Source organism: Xyrauchen texanus, chromosome 18 (genome assembly GCF_025860055.1).
Source record: "Xyrauchen texanus isolate HMW12.3.18 chromosome 18, RBS_HiC_50CHRs, whole genome shotgun sequence".
Classification (NCBI taxonomy): domain Eukaryota; kingdom Metazoa; phylum Chordata; class Actinopteri; order Cypriniformes; family Catostomidae; genus Xyrauchen; species Xyrauchen texanus.
In genome coordinates this window covers 14,396,264-14,424,257 of record NC_068293.1, presented here as the reverse complement: position 1 = coordinate 14,424,257, position 27,994 = coordinate 14,396,264, and the positions used below count along the sequence as shown (strand labels likewise).

General features: G+C 38.8%; 1 protein-coding gene across 2 annotated transcripts in view; it reads right to left on the bottom strand.

Moving 5' to 3' along the window:
• The window catches only part of LOC127658564 (partitioning defective 3 homolog B-like), a 460,995-nt gene that overhangs the window by 269,000 nt on the left and 164,001 nt on the right, over nucleotides 1–27,994 (bottom strand). For both annotated transcript variants that reach the window (XM_052147919.1, XM_052147921.1), the window contains exon 6: nucleotides 462–538. In XM_052147919.1, coding sequence (XP_052003879.1) covers nucleotides 462–538 — 77 coding nt within the window. The remainder of the gene's footprint in view (nucleotides 1–461; nucleotides 539–27,994) is intronic.

The following is a 27,994-nucleotide window of genomic DNA, read 5'->3' as shown; positions in this document are numbered from 1 at the left end:
AAATGTGCACTCAGTATTTTTATTTTTTTTCATTTGTTGTATTACACTGACACCTAGGGGTCTGGATGCTGCATAATTCAAACACAATTGTTTTTAGTTGCAGATGCCATTGTAGAAATTCCCTATTCACAGTCAGAAAGGACTAATGTAATCTTTAAGTGAAAATATCCAGTGACAGGGTAGTTCCTAAGCTTAAGCAAGTAGTATCCGGCTCATGTGATCCAAACATGGCAGCCCCGGGAGGGGACACTCTCATGTAGAATAAAACCGCTTTTGAAATGTTACTGATAAGACTGGAGTTTTCTTCTCATATCCTTAAAATCATGAGCATGTTTTAAAAAAAAACTATTCATTTCATTAGAAGTAACACTTTGTAAATGAGGAAAACCTTTATTTTATTTTTTTCAATTTTAGTCTCAACCCACTGTAACGTGGCACATACATTCACACAGATTTCTTACTTGACACTGAAATGGCCAGATTTGTTGCTACCAGATTTTTCAGCTGCAAAGTCCATGTCAGTCTGCACATGTAGCCCCTACGGAAACAGAACAAATGCACAGAAACAGTAAGATAAACTGAACAGCAAGACAAACTCATATAATAAAAGTCTCACTGTCCAAAGAGACCAGACACCATCAACCAGGGCAGTGGTTCTTAACTGGCTTTGCTTCAGGACCCAGATTTTACAAGTTAACAAATAATGTATGTCCTTAAAATCAAATTGAAAATAAATACAATCACAATGAACTGTATTGACCCATCAATTTTCAAAATTACCATAGGCTGAATAGGAAAACTGACAATTTAGTAAATTAATGAACAACGGAAAAACTGGGACAAATATTGTATTAATATTAGCCATATTATCAAGTGGCAGATGAATAGCCGCCAAAACCCTTGATGGTGTTTTTCGTGTTTGAAGCCATGTATGGTTTTCAGTGTATAAGCAGCCGGCCTCACATGTTCATTTTGAAGTGCACAGCACATTTCGGTTTTTGGTATCAGAGCATTTTTATGAGTTTGATTGAACCCCTTCTTTCACTGTCCTAACTGTGCTGCATTTTGTAATTTGAATTTTGTACAGTTTTTTGTTTTGTTTTTCCTGTCCTCATGGAACAGACCTGTCACCCATTTATGGGCCATGACCACTATCTTTTCTTGACTTGGCATGCCGTCGTTAATCAAAGATGTCCATCTGATGAATGTACATGGAACAACAATTAAAAATTAGCACAGGACAGCAAAAATAATGTATTCATGAATGTCCCCTAAAATTATCCAAAGCAACACTCACAAAAGACAATACGAAAGAAAAATGGTTGCATTTAATGGTAAAATAAACAGCTTTTAAATAAATGTCAATGCTAGCTAATGATTGGTGTAATGAATCTCCTTTACATCTCCCTACATAGACCCATATAACAGAATGTTATTTCACTTGCCAACTAGTTGCTGTACTCAAGGGAGGCATTTCCTCTGATATAAATGGCTGCTGATTCCTGAATTAAAAGACCATTAGAGTGGATGTGCCATAACCGATGAATTTCTGTCAAGAAAGACACTAAATGTATCTCATGTCAGGATTTGAGAATGATCATTAGTCATGTAGATCCATTATGCATGACAGTTATTACAAATATGTAGCACATATGTATGTGAATGTGGTTTGAAGCAGGATAATGACTTGAGTAACATGTGTGTGCAATGTGATGCAGTAATTAATTTTATGTGGCATGTCAAGCCTCAGTCGGATGGCTTTGTTTATACTGAAGACATCAATTAGTGGATGTTGATTTTGTGCACCTATCAGATTATATGGCCATTAATGAGAATAACTGCATCGAAAAGTGTGTGAGTGTGTGTGTGTGTGTGTGTGTATATATATATAAAAAGTACTTAAATCAACTGTGAGGTTTGTAGTGACCACAGTAGTAATGTATAGTACGTAGTTTTGGGCCAGTGGAGGTGGGGGTGACAACTGTGGGAAGGGCCGGTCACTGAGACATATCGAGCAGGAGAAATGCATCATGCTGCCCTTCAGATTTGACAGAAAGTGTGGCAGGGTTCAGTGGCAGTAGAAAACCCTAATGTACTTGCCTGTAACCTCTGACCCCATTAGCACCTGTCAATCAAAACCCTGCCTCTCAAAGCTGTCTTTTAGAAAGCCAAAAGTGTGATTTAAAGAACGAGGTCAGGGGGGTTTGAGAAGAAAGGAACTTGATGTGTAATATACCATACGGCCAGCCCAATAAGGCTCCATTTGCTTGCACAGAATGCAAAAGGACTTTCCTTTAAAAGGGCATATCATGGAAATCAGGCTTCTCTTTTGAAAAACAATGGCTTGATGCAGGGCTGTGTTGATATCAATATATCGCTATTTTTTTTTCTCAAAATATTGTATTGATGTACATTAGATATGTGTATAACTACTTTGTAAACTGGTATTCCTCAATGCAATCAGTATGAGGTGCTGTACTAGACAAAAGTGAAGCGAATAGTTTTTTTGTGATGCATCATCATATATTGAAATGTTTAATTTATTATGGTGGATTGACAAAGCCAACAATGTTATTCTACCAACTTGGTCAAAGGTGCTGTAAGTGATTTTGGCATTCTGAAGATTTCACGTGACTGAGCCGTTGACTTAGCCAAGCCCCCTCGTTCCAAAGCTGCCCACAAGAGATAATTCTGAGACCAAACAGAGCAAAAGAGCAGCACTGTTTTTTACTGTGGCTGTCAAATTCAACTGTGACACAATAGCACCCTCAACTGACAAACATAATGAATCATGCCTCAATGATCCGCTTCAAATACAACACTATGAGAACGAGTAAAATTATTGACAGGTTAAAAAGCATCAATGTCTGTTGTCCACGGACACATTTGTTTAGCTGTTTACAAAGTCCACACTGTCACAGAGACTGGTGAGATATCTCAGGACACTTACATTCATGTCTTTAAGGGAGTAGGACATTTTTTTGCATGCTTTTCCATGAAAATTATTTTGTCAAAATACTTAAATCAAGACCAAAAATTCAAACACTAAATCCTCAAAGAGCAATCCAGCTACATCCATCAAACTCAGCACAGACCTTCAGACTGTTCTGGAATAGACTGTTGCTGTCTTTCTAACTGATCAGACTTAAGGTTTTTGCTCAGCTAACTATTCAAAATTGGAAAAATCCCATCGAATTATATGGACGGAATGTTCAAACAGGCCAACAGAATGCTCGTTGATTCAAATGCTAACTATCAAAAAAATGTTATGTAAACAAACCAAATCAGGTTTCTCTCTCGCTCACTCTCTCTCTCTCTCTCTCTGATGGTTTATGTGATGATCTATGTGAGAAGCTAGATCGCTAGCTTACTGTAATGTGTGTATAACTATTAATCTTCATTCAAACTAGTTTAAACTTTCAGGCAAAGCTTTAAGCCAACATCAGTGTTGTCTTGACAAACTTTAGCTATCTAGATGTATAGTATAATAATCATATCAATGTAGTTGGTGATACCAGCCCTAACTCAATGCACTGTGTAGTAATGATAGATATTTTGCCCAAGATGATTAATCTGATAATTAATCTGTGTTGCATCTGCTGATTAACAGTGTGCTCTTAAAGTAATTTTTTAAGCCATTTTAAAATTCAGATGATTTTTATTTTTGTACAGCTTGCTATCACTTTAATATCTATTCTGCATTATATCTGCTATCGTCCACACTGCTCTCTCCGTATCGGCATAAAAGAAATGACTTATCAGCCAACCACAACACTCTTAACATTTTTAAGAGAATTAATGAAAAGCACCATCTTCCATTACACATTTTGCATCAACTCAAATTGATCAACTTTCCCTCTAGCGCTACTGATGGCACACTGCTTGAACAACTTCTAAGACACACAGGAACCAGAAAGTAACAATGTTCATAAAAACAATGATGAGTGTGATTCAGAGGTTGCATTTTTGCTCTAAAATGACATGTTTACTCCACTGATGGATAGGTCTTGGGGTTTGGGTTAGAGCCAATGATTAATAAAATGTGCATTCCTGTTGACTGTATTACTTAAGCCACAACTAAGAATACAACTCGCCTTTGGCGCCACTCTGTGGACATTTCACCCGGACACTGGAGCTCATATGTCACACAACACTTCCAGCTTAAGCCACAAGGAGGAGGTGCTTTGAATTTCAGTACACAGATTAGTTCAACAGCTTTTGAACTGTTGCCAAATACATAAAGCAATTGGTCTGCATAAAAGTTTTAATTTACATATAAAAGTGTAAAAGGTGTAGCAGTCCTTTAAGGTGCTATTCTAAGGGTCAGAATGGGGGTGTAATATTACAACAACTGTATAAGTGCATTTCAGGCAAAAACACTACAGAAGTGCAGAACATCACAGCTAAACATCAAGATGTTCTGGTACCAGCTGTAAAAATGAATAACTGAATAGAGAGCCAAGTGCTTTTAAAAATAAGCTTGGATGTACTGTAGGCTTGAATGTCTCATCCACTTCACCTCAAGGCCTTTGTAATACGCACTGGGCTTTACACTGAATAAACTACTGCATGGTAAATGTGTCAATGAGTGATGACCCAGGCAGTGAAGATATGTCTAGCATTAAAGGGATAGTTCACCCAAAACTTCATTTTATGTTATCATTTAGTTACCCTCAAGTCATTCCAAACCTGTATGAATTTCTATCTTCCACATACGTAAAACAAAATGAGATAAACAATTAAAGTATATGGGGACCAGAGAGAGCCGTGCTCACGATAACAGAGCAGCTTGGACATACTCCTTGACATTTCCTATTGTGTCATGGAGTGGTGGTGGCGTAGTGGACTAAAGCACATCACTGGTAATCAGAAGGTTGCTGGTTCGATCCCCACAGCCACCACCATTGTGTCCTTGAGCAAGACACTTAATCCAAGTTGCTCCGGGGGAATTGTTCCTGTAATAAGTGCACTGTAAATCGCTTTGGATAAAAGCGTCTGCCAAATGCATAAATGTAAATGTAAAATGTAAATGTGTTTCACACAAGAAAGTGAGTCATACATGATTAGAATGACTTGAATGTTAGGAAATTATGACAATTGTCACTTGTTGGTGATCTGTTGGTTCGATCCCCACAGCCACCACCAACTCCAGGTTGCTCCGGGGGATTGTCCCTGTAATAAATGCACTGTAAGTCACTTTGGATAAAAGCGTCTGCCAAATGCATAAATGTAAATGTAACACAAACACAGTTATGTCAGAGCGCCCACCTTCATAGACAGGCAAAGCAAACAATTAATTGAACAGTGACAACTGATGGCGTGTCCCCTTGTTAATACAGACCCACAACACATTTTTAATTGTCACAAGAAACATCAACGCCCACCTGTGATTCATTTTCATCTAATTTTTAATGATTAGTTTGTGCCGTTTAAGTCACGCTTTGGTGCTGTTGCTAATTAAAGAACAAAGGCATTAATCTAGCAGCTGACTAATGATCTGATGAACGTGTTTATTTGCTCGTGGTGTCTGATCTCTTCGCACTGACCCCCGTCTAACGCATGACATGGTCAGAACTGGCGGTAATGAAACGTGCCAAACAAAGAGAACACAGCAGCCACGACAGAGCAGAGAGGGAAAAGCAAACACATTGCAGGGCAGGATGGTATTTGTACCACATGCTGGGAGAGTCATGAAAGTTGACATGTGTATTTATATACAGTGGTGGACAAAACTTTTGGCAATTTTGTTAAATATGAACATATAAGACTAAGAAAAACAAAACAAAATTTCTTGTACTTTTGATCTTTCATTATAAAAAAAAATAAATAAATCACAAAAATCAAACCTTTATTTGAAGTAAATCAATTGAAAGAGGGGAAATATTTAATTATTAAATAAATATTTGTGGGCACAATTATTGGCACCCCTAGAAATTCTTAGAAGTAAAACATATCTGAAGTATATTCACATTCATATATATATATATATATATATATATATATATATATATATATATATATATATATATATATATATTAGAGCAATTGGGTGACTAGGAACATAATTGTTCAGCCATGACTTCCTGTTTAACAGGGATATATATATGAGGTAACACACAGGCCAAATTCCCTTAATCATCAATCACAGTGGGTTAGACTAAAGAATATAGTTCTGATGTGTGGCAAAAGGTTGTTGAGCTTCACAAAATGGAAAGTGGCTATAAGAAAATAGAGATCTTAAGAATCGGCCCGGAAAAGGACGTGTGTCTATATTGTCTCCACGCACAGTGAGGATGGTGGTTCAAGTGGCCAAAGAATCTCCGAGGATCACAGGTGAACAATTGCAGAAATTAGATGGGTCTTGAGGTCAGGAAGTCTAAAACAATATATCAGACATCACCTACATCACCAAAAGTTGTTTGGGAGTGTTTCAAGAACAAAAACCTCTGCTCTCATCCAGCAACAAACTCAAGCATCTTCAGTTTGCTAAACACTTCTGGAACTAAAAATGTGACTGGGTTCTATGGTCAGATGAAACAAAAAGAGCTTTTTGGCAGCAAACACCAGAGATGGTTTTGGCGCACACAGAGATGAAGTAGTACCGAATGCCTGCGGTTACATGTGGTGCTGGAGCTTTAATGTTATGGGGCTGTTTTTCTGCCAGAGGCCCTGGACATCTTGTTCGATACATGGCATCATGGACTTTATCAAATACCAACATATAAAAAAATCTAAACCTGGCTGACTTTGCCAGAAAGCTTAAAATGGGCCCTAGTTGGAACTTCTAGCAGGACAATGATCCAAAACAAACATCAAAATCAACACAAAAATGGTTCAATGACCACAAAATCAAAGTTCTGCCATGACCATCCCAGTCCCCTGACCTGAACCCCATAGAAGATTTTTGGGGTGAACTGAAGAGAGCAACATGGACCTCTGAATTTGAAGGATCTGTAGAGATTCTGTATGAAGGAAGGGTCTCAGATCCCTTGCCAAGTGTTCTTCAACCTCATTAGGCATTATAAGAGAAGACTCAGAGCTGTTATCTTGGCAAAGGGAGGTTGCAAAAAGTATTGAATAAAAGGGTGCCAGTAATTATGGCCAATGCGTTTGAGAAAAATATTTATTTAATAATGAGATATTTCCCCTGTTTCAATTATTTTACTTCAATTATAGGTTAGATTTTTTGTGATTTGAAATGAAAGATCAAAAGGATAAATAAACAATGCAAAAAAAAAAAATCACACCTTTCTTTGCTCATATTTACTAAGGGTGGTCAGTAGTAAATAAACAAATTTGGAGATTGGGAACTTAACATTGCGGACATTTTGGAAAAAACAAAGCAGACAATTCACCAATATCAACTGTATCCACATCGGTAGAAATTTGGGCAAGATTGGAAAGTAATTATATTAATACTCCATCTAAACAATTTTAAACAGTACTGTGCTAATTATTTTATTGTGTATGCACTGTGACTGTTATGACCTCATAGTACAACGAGACACTATATGGACCATTTGTTCTTTTAAAAACTTAGTTTTTTTTTTATCACAAGAGTGCCTAAAATGAATCAGTGAAGGTAAAACGGTCATTCAAAATGGTTACAAATTTAAATGGTGAGGAGTCACAGCACCTACATTTACATTTTCTGTTACATGTGAATATATATTTTAACCTAAACTTTCATGTTATGCTGATGTTATGCATGTTACGTTTTATGCTTAATATACTTAGAAAAATTTAAAATGGTGTTATAATATTTTAAAGGCATACTGTCATGGTATTGCCATGTTGTTCTTATTAGAAATATCTTGGGGAGTACTATGTAAATGTCACGGTACATGAATATGGGAATCATACATCCAAGTATCATGGTATCTGATAATGTCACAGTGCTTTTCAGTCAGGGCTGATGCTTCACACAGAATGTCTTTAATCCACAACAACATAGCTTTTAAACCATATTCAGTAAGGCAGGGAACAAACAAGAATCAAAAGATGACTTTCTTTCAATTTCCATCAACTCAAAGTGGTGAGAATCAACAAAGTACAACCGACTCCTCACAGGAAACACAGTGTTATTTATCATCAAACACACAATTAAACTACACACAAAAAGACCACAGGAAGAAAGGCATCACAGCACCAACAAGTGATACATTAAAAGTAACACTTGTTGGTGACTATTAAACCCAGAGGGTTCAAGATACTAAAAAATACTCCCAGAGCAATTAGCAGCCACTGGGGTTCTCCCAGAGGACGATGGTTCTAATGATGTCAGGATAGACAAATAAACCTGCATGTGACAGACCTCACCACAGGCCAAAAGCCCTAGCGGGAGATGTGAAATACAAAAAAATAGACTAGAACTAGCATCTAGGAATTGGATTTGCTTTGTGGACAAAGTCCCGCTATTGTTTTTCGGCTGCGGCTTCTAACCGGGGCCAAGTGTGTGTGTGTGATTGCTGCCGGTGTTGCGGCATTTCGGTGAATTACGTGGGAGCCTTCTGCGGATCGTGCTGTTTCTGGCTGCTCGGGCTGACTCGGCTGGCCATTTCGTTAGGCTGGGCGTGCATGGTGGACTCCAGTTGTGATCTTTGGAGTATTTGCATATGCTCCTACAGCCAGCAGTTCCAGCTCAACGATCTCACAAAGTCTCCCTTGTTGTGGATCTACAGAGTCCTCCTTGTGACCTATGGATTTACTTGATTTCTCCGGTTGTGAAATATAACCACGGATAGTATAAAGCCGACAATGTTAAACCTCAGGCCGCAAACAAGGTTTTATCAGCGCGACCAAAGTAACGGTTACCAGGCATACAAGTCGCGCACATACAGCGGCAGTACAAACAAACTTAAACCCGCAGCTCAATGGATAGAAACAGCAGCTTACCCGTGGCGCATTTCTCCTGACAAGACAACATGCCAAAACTAGTACTCGCTCCTGCTTATAGCCCGTACTCATTCATTACTGGATTCTAACACAACGGTTTGGGATTTTTTACTGGTCCACATTTCAACTCTTGACTGGCCTCAATCAGGAAAGTTAATCAATCATTCATTCATTCAATTATTGCTGCTGAACACCCGTGACGTAGTGAACGCGACATTGGGGCACATACATATATACTGATCGAAGTTATTTCCTAATTTTGTGTATGATATTATAAAGTCTGTGTTAACTAAGAAAGAAAACTACAACATTGTCAATTACACTTTTAGCTGAAATTCACCTGTTAGAAATGACATACCAAGTAAAACAGTAAGTGACGAAGTTCATATGTTAATGATATCTGGAAATATTTTACCAAATTCAGGCCCTTATAATGATGCTACTTTGGCTTTTAATGTTCCAGCACATTTTAAATCTAGGTTAGGACTGGGTTTTATTCATATAAATGTAAGAAGCTTGCTTCCTAAATTGGATACGGTGTGTATTTGGGCAAACAGCACCAATGCAGATGTTATAGTAATATCAGAGACATGGCTCAAGAAAACGGTCTCAGACAAAGCCATCAGTATTGATGGTTATACTGTTTATAGGGCCGATCACCCAAAAGGGGAGGGGGGTAGCAGTTTATATTAAGGATAGATTTGAGGTTACTGTGTTGCTTTCTGAATCAATGGCCAAACAATATGAATTATTAGCATTCAATCGAATTGTTTCTAATAATTTACATTTTACTGTAGTTGTTTGTTATACGCTTCTATCAGCGAACAATGACGCTCTTCCATCCTTAATGCACACTTTGACATCCTTGAATTATAAGGAACTCGTCCTACTGGGCGATTTTAATTTGAACTGGCTGCAATCTGATGGATTTAAAGCAATATGTGATAGACTTAATCTTTTTCAGTAAGTCGAAACACCCACTAAAACCAATTTAACAGATCAACATTAATTGATATTACCTTTATAAATGCTACCCATAAGTATTCATTGGCTTCTGATTATGCAAATTATGTTAGTGATCAATGTGTTGTTGCTGTAATTAGAGATACTAAATTACTTAAGCAGAAACCACATATTATTGCTAGATGGTGTATGAGACACTTTAGTGAAGGTTTTCTTTGTGACCTCGCCCAGTACGAGTGGGATAGGATTTCTCTTATACCTGATGTTGAGTATGCATGGAAATATTTTTATGACTGTTTTCTCAATTATCAATATGCACGCACCTTTTAAAAAATTAATAGTTAAAGGCAGGGACAATCCTTGGGTTTCTGCCTCATTATCAGCCCTTATACATGAGCTGGATGTTGCTTGGGCAAAAACCAGGCAATCTGATTTAAACTCTGATTGGATTTATTTTAGACAGCTCTGGAATAAATGCACAGTTGCAATTAGAAAGGCAAAAGCAGACAATGTTATTCTTAAAACATCAAGAAATTTAAATAATCCAAAAGAATTAGAACATTAAATATGGTTGTTAATAAAAATACTTACATTTTCCTTAATGTATAACTACCGATTCTATCATATATTTAATTTTATTGCTTCAGGGTCACTATTTGAATCATGTAATGTTACTTTTCAAAAGTCTGATTTTATTTATGCAGTAAGTAATCTAAAGGAGGAGGCGTTTAGTTTTGGACAGATAATGCGTTTTGATGTCCATAAAGCACTCAAATCACTAGAGATAAATCACCAGACTCTACACAATCAGGGATTGTGTAGAACCTGTGTTTTTAAAAATGGCAGATTTCATCTCCCTTAACTTATCAATTTAATCTCTCATTAAAAACTAACGACATCCCAGAAATTAGGAAATCAGCTTTTGTGGTTCCTTTATTGAAAGGGGGAGATCCTACTATCTTTAATTATAATATAATTATAGACCAATTTCAAAGCTTTGTGTTCTATCAAAATTTTTAGAAAGCCTTATTCATGAACAGCTGACATGTTATCTTAATACAAATAAAGTTTTATCTAATAATCAATCAGGATTTTTCAAAAAACATAGAACTACAACTGCTGTTTTGAAAGTTCTAAATGATATTGCGGATTCTCTAGATAAGGGAGGTTACTGTGCATCTCTTTTTATTGATCTATCAAAGGATTTCGACACAGTGGATCATGAAATACTCTTGCATAGACTTAAAAGTGTTGGTTTATATAATCATGCTATATTTTGGTTTAGAAATAATTTAAGCAGAAGAATGCAATGTGTACAGATAGAAGGTAAACAATCTGAGTCATTAGATATTGATAAGGGTGTCCCCCAAGGATCTGTGTTGGGGTCGCTCTTATTTACTATTTATATAAATAGTCTTGATCATGACATTCAAAATGTGCGATTTAATTTTTATGCTGATGACACCATTATGTATTGTAGTGCTACCTCTAAGCAGCAAGCCTTGCATAATCTACAATTAGCATTTGATGTCATTCAGTTACGGCTTTACAATTTAAAACTTGTTTTGAATGCTGATAAGACTAAACATGTTATTTTCAAGTACAAAGAAACTAGTAAATAATCTTACTTCTCTTCAGTCTTTGAAGGAAATGTGATCGATTTAGTGAAAGAGTATAAATAACTTTTATTTATTTAAGTATTATTATCGACGATACACTATCTTTTTGTTCTCACATTACTCAGCTAAAGACATTTTTTTAAACAAAGCTAGGGTTTTAGTTCAGAAACAAGCTCTGTTTTTCATTTAATGTAAGAAAGAAATTTGTATCTGCTACATTCTTACCAGTACTTGATTATGGGGATGTTGTGTATCAATTTGCTCCATCTTATTATCGTATTTGTATGCTGTGTATCATGGTGTTTAAGATTTATATAGAATTGTAAACCCTCAACACATCATTGTACATTGTATAATAGAGTAGCTTGGCCTTCTTTGTCTATTAGAAGAGAAATGTTTTTGTATACAACTATTTACAAGGCTATCTTGGGGTTCTTGCCTTTGTATCTCTGTTGTTTGATCCAACGGAACCGTGTTTGGAAATATTCCCTTCGTTCTCAGAATTTGTATATTCTTTCTGTTCGCCATGTTCGAACTGAATTAGGTAAAAAGGCTTTTAGGTATGCGCTCCATTTGACTGGAATTCTCTTCAAGTGAAACTGGTTACAAAACTTGGTGTCTATGGAACATTTTAAATGTATCATTTGTCAGCTTGAAGATGAATCAATGACTTGTGTTTTTAGTATTGTAAATGTCTGTTTAAATTTATTTAAATTAGGCTGTGTACAGTATTTCCTTTTTTTTTTTTTTTTACTTATTTGTTGTCCATCTTGGCCTGTAAAAGAGATTTTTAATCTCAGAGAGGGTATTCTGGTTAAATAAAGGTTATAATAATAATACAATAATACAATTAGGGATGCACAATATATTGGAGACTATATTGGTTTAGGCCAATGTTGGCATCTATTAAATTATTGTTATTGCTTAAGGCTGATACTGAAAGCAGACAATATTATATGACTCTCTGAAACACGTGATTCTGCTTAGTTCATCACAGCATTCTGAAGTAAATATTTTTTTGCAGATTGACTACTTTATAACATTGACTGCTGCATCAGGCAACTTATTTCCTACAACGCTTAACTAATTTATTATATCTCATGTCATTCTGTAGTCTCATCTCATATAATAAAATAATTAAATAACTACTTAATAATTAATGAGACAACAATCAGACCCCAGGGTTTTGTGTCAGTGGTTACCAGCTGTGACATTTTTTTTCAGATGGGATTTATTTAATTGGCAAATCATCATACAATAAGCAGGAACTAAAACTATTTTTGAAACTGTATGTTTTAATTGATCATCAATCTCTCCATATTCTTTTTCTAAACTGCTTAAACTCTGAATGTGAATTTATGTCTGGGTTAATGTATTGGATAGTTTGTGGTGATTAAATTCCTATTAGATAAAGATGACAAATAAATGCTAAAATAAGACAGCAATATGAGAAAAAAAAAAAAAAAAGTCACATCCAAACTAATTACATCTCAAAATCACTTAATAATAGCCTGTGAAAGTGTGAAAGTCTGTGTGAAAGTCTGGATCACTGACGCCCACCAATTTGGCTTTTAAGATCTTTTAAAATTGGTTACTTCAGCACTATTTTGTCTTTGCTAAGAGTATTTTTTCTTGAAAGTTTAAAATATCTGCCTGTGCTCCTCAGTGGGAGGTGAGGGCATACCCGAGGGCCGTTTCTCTCTCTTTTCAACCACTTAAAGGGGAAGTGACAATCGGAACAATTACACAGGCCTATTACCTCAATCAGGTATAGAGTGGTATGGACTCTCTCTTTCTCTGCCTATCTCTAGTGGTTTGGCTGCAACTCTAGTGCATTAGAGAGCTCTAACCCTGTCATTTCTCAGACACACTCGCTTATTACTGACATGCCGCACGCACCTGCAGCCAGGAGGAGGAACACGCAGAGCAGACAGGTCTAGCAAAGACCAAAACGGAGAGGTAGAGATGGTAGAATGGAAGGTCAAAAAGACACAAAAGCCTGTCTTCAAAACCTAGTGGGATGTATCACTGTACTCTCCCTGATAGATAAAAAAAATTACAAATAAATCAGCACAGGGTTGTTTGCTGATCAGGATGTTGGTCTCCCAGCCTGGCCTGGTTTCCCAGCCAGACCAACTGACATGAGCCCAAAACCCCTCTAAAACCATCATAACTGACAACACTTACCAGTTTGCCAGGCTAGGAGACCAGCTAACTTTTCCTTGACTGATTTATAACACTGTGAGAAGCAACTCCATTAGTCAAAACGGTGAGTAATGCTCACAGTACACTCCAATATATTTTGCATATTGCAAAACAAACAACACAATATTCAAGCATATGAAACAAATTAATGGCACACACAGTTTCAATTAAGTACATATGCTCTAAGTAATCTCATCATCTTAACTGCAACTGTAGCTCTCAATAGGCTATTTTGACTGAAGTTTCACAGAAATTAGGATTTCAGCTGTTTCTTAGGAGCTGTCACATTATTTGTAGGTTTGGCCTAATAAGACTAAATACAATGGTCATGCAATACTACTTTGTTTGGTTACCAGAGCCGGCCAGATCCAGCTCTGTTTCTCCTTGGAGTCAGACTCCACTGCAACATGCCGCTGATTGATGATGACAAACTACAGCCGGTGCTAGCAAGACATCACTTCAGTTTTTTTACTTCAGATGATGAACTGATGCCAACTCCAACTATAAGTAGGGCTGGGCGATAAAACGATATCGATATTTATCGCAATAAAGAAAATCCACGATAAGCTCGATTTTTACTGCATGTCACTAAATCACAAGCAGGTTGGCTTTCTCAGGCTGCGTTCCACTGAGGCGGACAAAATCCGCAAAAGGCGCTCACAGCGCTAGGAGAAAGCTTGCTCCACACCGCTTCATGACTTCATGCTAACGGTTGTGCCCTCTCATCGTCTCTAGTGAAGAGCGCGACAGAACAACAGTGATGTGGACAACATTAATTACTAGTTGGTAGACTAGTCTCTCACTTTAATGAAAATATACAAATGTTTTTTAAAAATTTTTTTTAAATGTTTTAAAAATGTTCCCTCGGGACACCCCTGAACCCACATTCAGCATCATTCCACAGTCACAAGGGCTTCTATGCCCCATACTTGTTTATCTGAATCTAAAGAAATATAAAAAATTAAATTTTAATGTAAAAATATTCCAACAAATACTGGACTGCTGTCACTATGCCTCAGAACAAACAGATGATCTTTTAACATTCATTTTCAATTGATAAACTATAAAATATTTTTATATTTTGGTAAAAGATCGCGCAGAACCCACTGCTTTGGCTGTCTCTGGACCCCCTGTGCAGTTTTGTAGAGACTATTTTGACTGTTTAGAATACATTTTTTAATTGCAATGTGTAAATGTATATTGTGATAAATATCAATATCAAACAATATGAAAAAGATTATCGTGATAAACATGTTGGCCATATTGCCCAGCCCTAACTGTAAGCATCTGATACTTCATATGCCACTGCTGAACCTTGAACTTAGGATGGACCCCACCGAACCTCACTGAAATGACCTGTCGGTTGAACTGCGATGCACCTCATTGATCTCTGCCTGCATCACCTTTGTCTATTGATGGACCACACTCATGAAATGGAACACATTTAATTGCCAACAAAAGCCTTCATCAGCCAACTAACAAAGAACAATGCATCTATGTGAAATTCTGCAGTAAATCCAGGATGGACTTCAAAGATATTACCATTAATCTTACAGTTCATACAAAATCTGTTTAAACACTGGCCCTTAATGCTTATTAGTTTTAAACCATGACTTGCACTGTACACAAATAACTAACATTGGCATTATATCCATGTTGTTTAGCCAGAGGGTTACTGGCCCCCACAGTGAGCCTTGTTTCTCCCAAGGATATTTTTCTCCATTAACCAATATCTTATGGAATTTTGTGTTCCTTGCCACAGTTGCATTCAGCTTGCTCATTGGGGAACTTTATCATTTAATTTTTATACACAATTTAAAATTATATTTAAACAAACTACACAATGATCACTCTAAGACTTATATATATATATATATATGAGCCGTTTAATTTACTGTTAAAGCATGATTTTCTGTAAAGCTGCTTTGAAACTATGTGTGTTGTGAAAAGCTTTACACAAATAAAAATGACTTGTATTGAAAAGTGGGAGTTTAATTACACCCAATGGGCTAAAGAAAGTTAGAAAGAGAAAAAGAGAGAGTGAGAATGCGAGACAAATACATTTATATTAATTGGGGGTTTGTGAATGAGAGGCTGTTGGATTAAATCCAGAGCCATTTTAATTTTATATCACATATTCTTTTTGAGTGTCATTTTAAAGCAGTGGAGATTGTGAGTTCACACAGCATACACAACTCTTAGACACTGTACTAAACAGACAGAAAACAGGCGATAGGTCTGGGTAAAATATCTTGAAAAACGTTTGTCTCAATATTTGTCAGCCTTTTGAAGGTATTCGATATATATCTTGATATGTACAATATGTTTTTACTCTGAAAAGCTTTAGAAAGTTTTAATGGATTTGATTGTGGCTCATCTATTCAGAATGTATGATAAACATGTCAAGATATATATCGAATACTTGATAAAAAAAACTTGTTTTGCGATCATTTTTCAAATAAAATGAGAAAATAAGAAAATGAGATGATGTAACTCCATTGGAAAGGTATTTAATTCAATAGATTATCCAAAGTACAAATAATTAAAATATAGACCAATTTTACATAAAAAAAAAAAAAACTTCAGCTCATAATGTATGCACTATATATAAAGTTGAAGTCAGAAGTTAGACACTTATGTTGAAGTTATTAAAACTTATTTTTTAAACCACTCCACTGATTTAATATTAGCAAACTATAGTTTTGGTAAGACAATTAGGACATCTACTTTGTGCATGACACGAGTAAAATTTCCAACATTTGTTTACAGACAGATTGTTTCATTTTGAATAGACTATATCACAGTTTCAGTGGGTAGTTTGGTGTGAAAAGTGCAAATCAATCACAGAACAACAGCAAAGGACCTTGTGAAGATGCTGGAGGAAACAGGTAGACATGTATATATATATCCACAGAAAAATGTGCTATATATCAACATAACCCGACCGGCAGCTCAGCAATGAAGAAGCCACTTCTCCAAAACCACCATAAAATGGCAAGAATACAGTTTGCATGTGCACATGGGGACAAAGATCTTACATTTTGGAGAAATTTCCTCTGGTCTGATTAAATAAAAATGTAACTGTTTGGCCATAAAAATCATCGTTATGTTTGGAGGAAAAGGGGTGAGGCTTGCAAGCTGAAGAACACCATCCCAACCGTGAAGTATGGGGTGGCAGCATCATGCTGTGGGGGTGCTTTGCTGCAGGAGGAACTGGTGCACTTCACAAAATAGATGGCATTATGAAGAAGGAAAACTGTGTGTATGTATTGAAGCAACATATCAAGACATCAACCAGGAACTTAAAGCTTGGTTGCAAATGGGTCTTCCAATTGGACAATGACCCCAAGCATGTCTCCAAATTTGTGGCAAAATGGCTGAAGGACAACAAAGTCAAGGTATTGGAGTTGCCTTTACAAAGCCCTGATCTCAAGCTGATAGAAAATTTGTGGGCAGAACTGAACAAGCGTGTGCGAACAAGGAGGCCAACAAACCTGACTCAGTTACACCAGTTCTGTCTGGGGAAATGGGCCAAAATTCCAGCAACATATTGTGAGAAGCTTGTGGAAGGCTACCCAAAACATTGACCAAATGTAAACAATTTAAAGGCAATGATACCAAATACTAACAAAATGTATGTACACTTCTGACCCACTGGGAATGTGATGAAAGAAATAAAAGCTGAAAGAAATAATTATCTCTACTATTATTCTGACATTTCACATTCTTAAAATAAAGCAGTGATCCTAACTGACCTAAGATGAGTTTCTAAGCGAATGTTTTCTACGATTAAATGTCAGGAATTGAGAAAAAGTGAATTTAAACATAAGCTGTATGTACAGTCAGGTCCATAAATATTGGGACATCTACACAATTCTAATCTTTTTGGCTCTGCAGTTAAAGCACATCTTGTTCCTTTCATTTCAAATCCACTGTGGTGGTGTATAGAGCCAAAAAGATTAGAATTCTGTTGATGTCCCAATATTTATGGACCTGACTGTACATAAACATCTGACTAAAACTGTACATGATATGAATATTCTGGGTGAATTGAGGTCAAAATGTAACCTGTAGTCCTTAACTACCATTGCAGTGACATCACACATTACATTTCCTGTCACAGATTAACCTGAAACTAATACAACCATATTTCCTAGTCCAAGTTTACTGCAATGAAAACAGAGTTGAGATGTGAAGGGTTCCACACCACCTGTCACTGAACATTAGTGATATTCTAGACTGCACAGCAACAGCTGAACCCCTATTTCAAGTCCAGCTTTATACAGGTGTGGAAAAAATTTAATTATCTGGTATAGTGAGATGGCCTAGTGTGTTTTTGGGATGTGCGGAATGACTAATTTTACTGCCATATAAATGAAATTTTAGGAGTCAACAAGTCGACTAGTTTAAAAAGAAACCAATCTTCAGAAAACAGTAAAAAAAAAAAGTTGTTTATGTGACCCATTTAAACTACTTAATCTATTCTAAATAGAAAAGGGGTATTTATCTGCGATGTGCTCACCTTGCATTATCATCATTGTACTAATCTATTGAAAACAACTGAATGAATAGTGCAGGACCAATAGTGCAACCCCAATAGCCTGATCTAAATGGAATTCACCAAATAAAATGTACTTAACGTATTAAAACAGTCAGGACATAGTTTAAAATAATTAACATGTAGGCCAAATATACGGGAGAAATAAAAATGTGCTGAAAAGTTGCACGTATTTCACAATGTGCAGTCGTGCATATGACAGCTGTTTGGTAAAGAACATTAACCAATAACAGTTACAATTGAAAAAAATAAATAAATAAAATATAGGATAGAAAAAAATTGGCCTGTAATGTAGCCTACAATAAACCTAGCGTATGCTAAACGTGATGTGCGCACAGAATATAATATATACTTTATCCCGTAAAGCAGTTGGCACCTCATTGAAAATAGTATTCTTAATCAACAGATTTAAAAAAATGGATTACCTTTCCTAAAACAGTCATTCCTCTTCTGTCACTCACTCGACATCGTGTCGATTGTAGTGACACAAGGGGTCTTACTTGAGAGCCTTGCGTACCTCTGAACAATGTCCAGCCCCCGGAAATACGGGTATAAAGGATGTGCGTAAGTCAGTCAGATTTTTTCTTCTGAGCAGAGCGGTTGTGTGATCAGCGAGCTATGTTCATGACTGCTTCACCCCCCTCTGCAAGAGAGCTTCTGTTGGATCTGACGGTGCATTCCAGCAGCTTTCTCTCTCCGCACGCTGTGCAGACTCTGCCCCTGGGCGCTTCGACAGAACTTCTTTCAGAAAATAGAGTGATTTATCTGAAAGAGTATATTTTCTCTAAAACAGTTTATTTCTGATAAAAGAGCAACATACACAAGCGAGCGTTGAACGTCCTTTTCAGGATGCGTCTTTTTAAAGATGCCCTTCCGCCGCTGTGTATTACCTGGATGTGGGACATGATCAAACTTGAGGCGGCGTTTGTGGATGTTCATGTTCTTATTGCGAGAACATGACCATGGCAACGTTGCGGTCGCGGCTTTCGTTCTTAAAGACAAACACACACAGCCGCTCCGCATTGCTCCTTCTTCCCACGGGATTGAGAATGACCCGGTTGGCGATGGAGGCGATTTGGGGATGGCAGTGGGCTCGGTTTCGCCGTGCACAGCCACACGAACCACCCACCCCCCCCCCGGCACGCTTGTTTGCTACCATCCGCGCTCGGGATGACAGCAGCTTGCCTCCTCCCTAGAGCCAGGTCTGCCGCCCTCAGGCCAGCCCGCCCAGTCTGACGTGCAAATGGCCGACATGCTTTCCCGGGCCGCTGTGAACGTTGGGCTGGACTGGAACCTTCCATCTTCACCCCCAACACTCGTGGCTTGACGATTGGTATCTTGGCTCCAGGCACATCTACCTTTTCTTCCCGGAAGTGCATGACGAGCTGACAAGTTCGTGGAGGGTACCTTTTAATGCCCGGAACAGACCTCCTCGCTCGTCCGCACCCACTACCCTGGATGGTGGGGCAGTCCATGGATACATGGAGGTCCCTCAGGTGGAGAGGGCGGTTGTGATCCACCTGTGTCCCGAGAATGCTGCCACCTGGCGGGACCGCACGGTACTCCCCTGCAAGCCCTGTAGGACAACGTTGTCAATGACTGTGAAAGCCTACAGCGCCAGCGGACAAGCCGCCTACGCCTTTGCATGCCATGGCTCTCCTGCAAGTACACCAAGCCAAGGCACTTAAAGATCTGCATCTGGGTAGTCCCGATCCCGATGTGCTGCAGGAACTGCACTCTGCCACCGACTTCGCTCTCAGAGCTACGAAGGTCACAGCGCAAGCACTCGGGTGGCTGAAATGGTCGAGATGCGTGACGTTGACAAGGCACACTTTCTCAACGCCCCCGTCTCCCAGCTCAGCCTCTTCGGTGACACTGTCGACAACTTCGCCCAGCAGTTTTCGGTGATGAAGAGGCAGATGGAGGCCATCTCTCACATCATGCTGCACCGCGGCAGCACAGGCCGCCCTCCGTCTGCCCACCGAGGGCATCCCCCTGTGAAGAAACAACAGGCAGCTCCGCCTCAACCCAGGCCCAGCTCTCAGCCCCAGTGTCGAGTGCCCCACAGGCGGCGTACACCCCCATCTCCAGGACCTCTTCTAGGGCCCGTAAAGCCCCTAAACGCTCCTGAGACGACGCACCCAGAAAGTCAGACGTTTGCCCCGGAGCTGGTAGCAAGACCACTCTGTCCCCTGGTGGAGGGCCGGGAGGAGAATCCTCAGTTCTCCCTTTTTCTTTCGCCGCACCCCCTTCGGGCTGCGGTACCCACATTGCCAACAAAAGAGCAATTTCCTCACTCACTTCCTGGGTCATCAGACTGGCGCGCACCGTTCTCACGGCACCCCAGCACCAACGCTTCGCAGTCCCGGCTCCCCGGACGCAGCCATTACTATGCGCCCACAGGTACCAGGTGCTTACGCCGTTTGGGGCTTCAGGTCAACTGGGAAAAGAGCAAGCTCTCTCTGGTTCAGAGCATCTCTTTTCTCTGCTTGGAATTAGACTCAGTTTCAATGTCAGCACGCCTCACAACCGAGTGCACGCAGTCAGTGCTCAGGTGCCTCGCTCGCATCAAGCCAGGCACAGCGGTTCCTCTGTTCCAAAGGCTCCTGGGGCATATGGCATCCTCGGCCAGTTGCGCCACTCAGGTTGATGGATATGAGACCGCTTCAGCACTGGCTTCAGACTCGAGTCCCGAGATGGGCATGGTGCCCATCTCGGGACTCGAGATGGGCACCCCTTCCTGCCATCAACCAGGCAGTGTGTTAATCACCCCTTCCTGCCATCAACCCTTGGGCAGACCTCTGTTTTTTGCGGACAATAGTACCCTTTAAGCAGGTGTCCAGACGTGTTGTGGTCACCATAGGCGCCTCTCAACTGGTTTCGGACACCGTGTGCAAGGGGCACGCTGCTGCTGGCTCCTGTACGGGGCCCCGCCTGCTTTGGCACATCAACTGCCTCGAGTTGTTGGCTGTATTCCTTGCCCTGTGGAGGTTTCTCTCACTAGTTCGGGGCAAGCACATTTTGTTCTATTCAGACAGCTCCGCGACTGTAGCGTACATAAATCACCATGGCGGCGTGCGCTCTTGTCATATGTCACAACTCACCCACCATCTCCTCCTTTGGAGTCAGCTGCGAATCAGGTCGCTGCAGGCCTCTAACATCTCAGGCGGGATGTATCCCTCTCTTATTTCAAGCAATTTAATAGCTTAGCGAAGTCCTTCATTTGGAATGGTAAACATCCCAGATAACATTTCAGTAAGCTACATAGGCCGAATAACAGCAGTGCTGATTTAAGGCTATATAGCACGATTGCGAGTGTGTTATTGCTTATATACTACATTTCAATGAACAAGTAAATTAAAATAAACTAAAGTTGTTAGTTTAAAACCATTTAAAGCTATTTTCTAGCTGTAGTCATGTAGTAGTAACACGAGCGATCACTGAGCGCTGTTGTATGTAAACAATGATTGATGGATTCACTTCACATCACCAACTGATCATATTAAACACAAAAATATTTTGCCACCACCTGCTGGCTAACATATGTAATGGAATTTTTTTTTTTTTTTAAAAAGACACTTCTACAGTAACTCTTAACACATATGCACTACTCTTACACTTTAGAACAGCACGAACACAAGTGGAGTGATACAAACTGTGAAGCGTATACACATGTATACACATATACACTGGCGGCCAAAAGATTGTAAAAAATTACAGATTTTGCTGTTTCTGAAGGAAATTGGTACTTTAATTCATCAAAGTGGCATACAACTGATCACAGAGTATATCCAGGACATTACTAATGTAAAAAAAAAAACAGTACTTCCACTATTTGAAAAAAGTAATTTTTAATCAAATCTAGACAGGCCCCATTTCCAGCAGCCATCACTCCAAAACTTTGTCCTCGAGTAATCATGCTAAATTGCTAATTTGGTCCTAGAAAATCACTTGCCATTATATCAAACACTGCTGAAAGCTATTGTGTTCATTAAATGATGCTTAACATTGTCTTTGTGTTTGTTTGTTTTTAGTTGCCACAGTATGCAATGCAATAGATAAAGATAAAGCACAACTGGCTCTAACAAGGACAGAAAGAGATGTGGAAGTCCAGATGTACAGCTAAACAAGAGGATAAGAGTCTCTAGTTTTAGAAATAGTCACCTCAAATGTTCTCAGCTGACAGCTTCATTGAATTCTACCCGCTCAACACCAGTTTCATGTACAACAGTAAAGAGAAGACTCAGGGGTGCAACCTTATGGGAATAATTGCAAAGATAAAGCAACTTTTGAAACAGAAAAACAAAAAGAAAGGTTAAATATGGCAAAGAAACACAGACATGGGACAACAGATAATTGTTAAAGAGTGTTATAGATCTTAAACCATTGAGCATTTTTGCGATCAGCTAAACTGTAAGGTGTGTGAGAAGTACCCGACAAGACAGCCACATCTATGGCAAGTGCTACAGAAAGTGTGGTGTGAAATGTCACCAGAGAATCTGGACAAACTGACAGCTAGAATGCCAAGGCAAAGCTGTCATTGCTGCACATGGAGTATTTTTGATGAGTTGAAGTAGTTTAAAGTTTTTTGTTTCAAATTGTAATAGTAATTGTTCACATTATTAATGTCCTGACTATACATTGTTTTCAGTTAAATGCAACTTTGGTGAATAAAAGCACCAATTATTTTCCATAAGAGCTAAATTTTTACATTATTCCAATATTTGACTGCCAGTGTGTGTGTGTGTGTGTGTGTGTGTGTGTGTGTGTGTGTGTGTGTGTGTGTGTGTGTGTGCGTATATATATACATACACACACACACACACACACACACACACATATATACTGTATATTTTTTTCCATTTTTTGTTTTCAAAAAATAAAAAAAATCTGTTGACAATTTTTTTTTTTTTTTTATAATTGGTAGACATAAGCAGAAACTTCATGTAGACAACTAATAGTCTGCATATACACTTATTCCTCAGAGTTAACAAGCTCAATAATTATGTATGTGTGTCCTGACCAGCAAGCACACTGGACATTTTCCATGCCACAAGGGACATGAACACCAACAAAGAAAACACTGTAATACCAGAGGACAAAGGTGTGCTGCCAGCTGACCCTCTCGAAGGAGGCCAGTGGGACAGCAGGGTGAGGTCCCTGGGTTCCCGCCTGGACAAGCAACATAACAACCAGCACAGGTAAAAACAATCCACATACCTAATTGGTTCTTAAGGGACATAAACATTCAGAAGGCATATAAATAGACCGGGACACATAGGACAAATATATCTCTCTTGAATCTCAGTCTCTCATGACTAATATCTGTAGAAATTCTGCAAATCACGGTTTCCAAGGTTACAAAACCTTATCTGCTATCTCCATCCGCAGGAGTTCAAATTTTAAATTGAAAAGTATGATTTTCAAAGTGAATTTATAGAATGTGGGGAAGGTGCATAACCTGGCACCTACAGAATCCCCCCACACAGGATATGCCAAAAACAAAAATTTGGGAAACCCATCGTTCTATATACATCCCCTGCCCCTTGCTTTTGTTTATTAAATATTTTTTGCTAATTCAATCATGCTTTTAGCAGCCACAAACACTAATACTCTTAACCTGTTTTCACACATTTTACTATGTTTAAATCCATTTGCATGAATGATGGAATGAACATATTTCAAAATAGTATTGTAGAGAAGTAGTCAAAGTAGATGTTATGCCCAAAGATCACGGACAGTGCATTCACTGGACTTTTTCCACAGAAATGGCAAGAGCTGGAAAAATGTGCCAAATCCAATCTGAGTGGATGGCTACATGAGTCAGAATGCACAAGTTGTGTCTATGAGGAACCGAGTAGCCACAATGAGTGCTTTGAGGAAGACATTTTGTGAGGTTTATGGCATAAAATATTTTTGTAATAATAGATTTTTGAATGAAAGTTTGTTAGCAACTCTTAATGATTTCTCACCACTCAAGTGAGACCAAGTTCAATGTAATCCACTACGTTGGATTTTAGTGGCTCTTTTTGCAGGATTTAAGATGAATTTATCCTGCCGCATTTTAAATGTGCTCAAGCCAAATGATTTCATATTAGCCTTGGCTGGGTCTTACCGAACCACAAGAAAGAGTTTCAGACAACAGGGTATTATATTGACTCTCAGAGTCCTCCAGTGTAGAAATATGTTACAAAACAAAATCTCCTCGCCCATGTTCTGTCTTTAAATCTTTTTTTCCAGATGCTTTCCCTCAATCCATATCAACTCCTCTTTCCAGTAGCTATTTCCAGATTTCCATTTCCCTAGTCTTAGACAGAATTAAATGAAAGCTCATGCATATTGCAAACAAAACTGGAAAGCACTTTCTCAAACTAGCAAACTCTAATCTGACTGCCTGGCTGAACTGTATGCAACTTACAGTTGTAGAGCAAACCTTTTTTTAATAATGTTATTTATAAGGCATCTTAATATTATGGCAACCCATTTCAAATAACCCTGCACCTCTAAAAAAAAAAAAAGAAAAAAGAAATTGTGGTTGGCTGCTTTGCATGTCGGTCAGACTGACTCTTCCTGATTTCATGGGTGGATCGTGGCCAGAACAAGCTGCAATGGGGACTACATTTATTTAGAATAGACTGATTTTTCAAGTCATCCATAAAAGTAGTTGACTAGTTAGTGAGTCAGTGTTTACCGGTAAATGACTCTCCACAGTCTGTGCAGCATCAGCGGTGGAGAGAATAACTTGCGCTGCTGCAATGATGCGGGTATGAATGAAAGCTCAAAAATCTCCACTGACACATTCACGCTGCTTATGTTGTCATGAACTTTAAACAAAAACAGACAGCTCCAACTCGCTTAGTTCCAGTCAGCCTCTAGGTGACACTTTCAATTGTTTTAGGGATCTCAAGAATGTTTGGCAAGAATTTGGGGTTAAACTTGATTCTTCCGGGCCCTCTCTTTTCTCTTATCTCTGTTCTCGCCTCAGGTATCTGACCCTATCGGGAAGCCCTCACATGCCCACTTTCACCCTGGGCCCCAGTGTTGCTCCACACCCTGCAATGCCTGTAGTTACGCCACTGATGTAAATACTCCAAACACACCCATACCATCTCAGATATCCACTGTGCGCTTCTCTTATAACGTGCTTTGTGAACGTAAAGCATAGCAGTTTCACATTATTTTAACATTTGTGTAATTCCATATATACAGTATCTGGCTATTACATCATGCCACATAAATCTGTTTACACGCTGACATGCAAATACACCAGAACATAGGTTGTGGACAGAGGAATTATGGCCATCTATAACAATTGCAACCGATGTCATATAATCCATGACTAGTTGACACAATCCAAAAGCATCCTGGTTGACACAATCCAAAAGCATCCACTAATCAATTAATCATTAGTCAAAAGTTTGGAAACACAAGTCTAGCCTCTCCTCATATCAGACAATAGCAAACAAGGTAGGGCTGCACAATATATCGTTTCAGCATCGACATCGCAATGTGCGCATCCGCAATAGTCACATCGCAGAACGTGTGATGTATTAAGATAAACATACAGTCTTCAATATTTTTTTTTCCAATAGGAAAAGTAGCATTATACACTCACCTAAAGGATTATTAGGAACAGCTGTTCAATTTCTCATTAATGCAATTATCTAATCAACCAATCACACGGCAGTTGCTTCAATGCATTTAGGGGTGTGGTCCTGGTCAAGACAATTTCCTGAACTCCAAACTGAATGTCAGAATGGGAAAGAAAGGTGATTTAAGCAATTTTGAGCGTGGCATGGTTGTTGGTGCCAGACGGGCCGGTCTGAGTATTTCACAATCTGCTCAGTTACTGGGATTTTCACGCACAACCATTTCTAGGGTTTACAAAGAATGGTGTGAAAAGGGAAAAACATCCAGTATGCCGCAGTCCTGTGGGCGAAAATGCCTTGTTGATGCTAGAGGTCAGAGGAGAATGGGCCGACTGATTCAAGCAGATAGAAGAGCAACTTTGCCTGAAATAACCACTCGTTACAACCGAGGTATGCAGCAAAGCATTTGTGAAGCCACAACATGCACAACCTTGAGGCGGATGGGCTACAACAGCAGAAGACCCCACCGGGTACCACTCATCTCCACTACAAATAGGAAAAAGAGGCTACAATTTGCAAGAGCTCACCAAAATTGGACAGTTGAAGACTAGAAAAATGTTGCCTGGTCTGATGAGTCTCGATTTCTGTTGAGACATTCAGATGGTAGAGTCAGAATTTGGCGTAAACAGAATGAGAACATGGATCCATCATGCCTTGTTACCACTGTGCAGGCTGGTGGTGGTGGTGTAATGGTGTGGGGGATGTTTTCTTGGCACACTTTAGGCCCCTTAGTGCCAATTGGGCATTGTTTAAATGCCACGGCCTACCTGAGCATTGTTTCTGACCATGTCCATCCCTTTATGGCCACCATGTACCCATCCTATGATGGCTACTTCCAACAAGATAATGCACCATGTCACAAAGCTCGAATCATTTCAAATTGGTTTCTTGAACATGACAATGAGTTCACTGTACTAAAATGGCCCCCAGAGTCACCAGATCTCAACCCAATAGAGCATCTTTGGGATGTGGTGGAACGGGAGCTTCGTGCCCTGGATGTGCATCCCACAAATCTCCATCAACTGCAAGATGCTATCCTATCAATATGGGGCCAACATTTCTAAAGAATTCTTCAGCACCTTGTTGAATCAATGCCACGTAGAATTAAGGCAGTTCTGAAGCCGAAAGGGGGTCAAACACAGTATTAGTATGGTGTTCCTAATAATCCTTTAGGTGAGTGTATCTGTCTGATATTACGTAATTTACTCTGATTTATGGGTTCATAGATACACTGAGTTTATTCCAATTTTTTTGTTGACGTGCAGGCTCGGCTTGCGCTTGATGAGTGAGGAACAGGCAAAAATAATTGGAGGATTTGGTTGCAAAATGAAATGCATTGTCAGTTATATGGAAATATTTTGTCTACAGACTGGATGATGTTGACCAAAAACAGGTACTTTGTCGAGAGTGTCTTGCAATTGTTGCCACAACACGAGGAAACACGACCAATTTGTTTGATCATTTAAGTCAGCACCACAAATCTTTATATGTCGAGTGCAAAGCCAGATCTAAATGCCGTCCAAAGTAAAAAAAACTATTTCAGATGCCTTTGCCAGTGTTACACATACGAGAAAGATTCCAAACGGCAGAGAAAAATCACAGATTCAGTAACATTTCACTTTGCGAAAGACATGGTACCAATTACATGATGCGTTCGCTTGACAAGCGGTATGTAATACAATCACGCAACTATTTTTTTAAGTTATTTCTTTTATAAATATTTTATGTTGTATTTTTGTGTATATTTTGTGTATAGCTGCACTTTTTTCCCCCAAAGGGTTTAAATTAAAATATATATATTGTTTACATTTCTTTTTAAAAAAAGAGGTTTGTAATCTAATTTGTAATGTAATAAAATGTTAAATTACTTATTTTGTCATTCACATTAATGCCCTATTGGGATAATGAAACTTCCTTAGTGTAATGCTCTGTTTTAACTTGGTGGGAGTACAGAGATAAAGCCTCCTGTAATCTCCTGGATCCCTTCTAGACACTTCATTTACAAATGAGCCCCTTTATTTTAGGGTAAGCAACATGCATTATTAATATCATAACATGTTAGATCATTGACTTTAGGGTGAATTGATAGAGGAGTATTACATGAA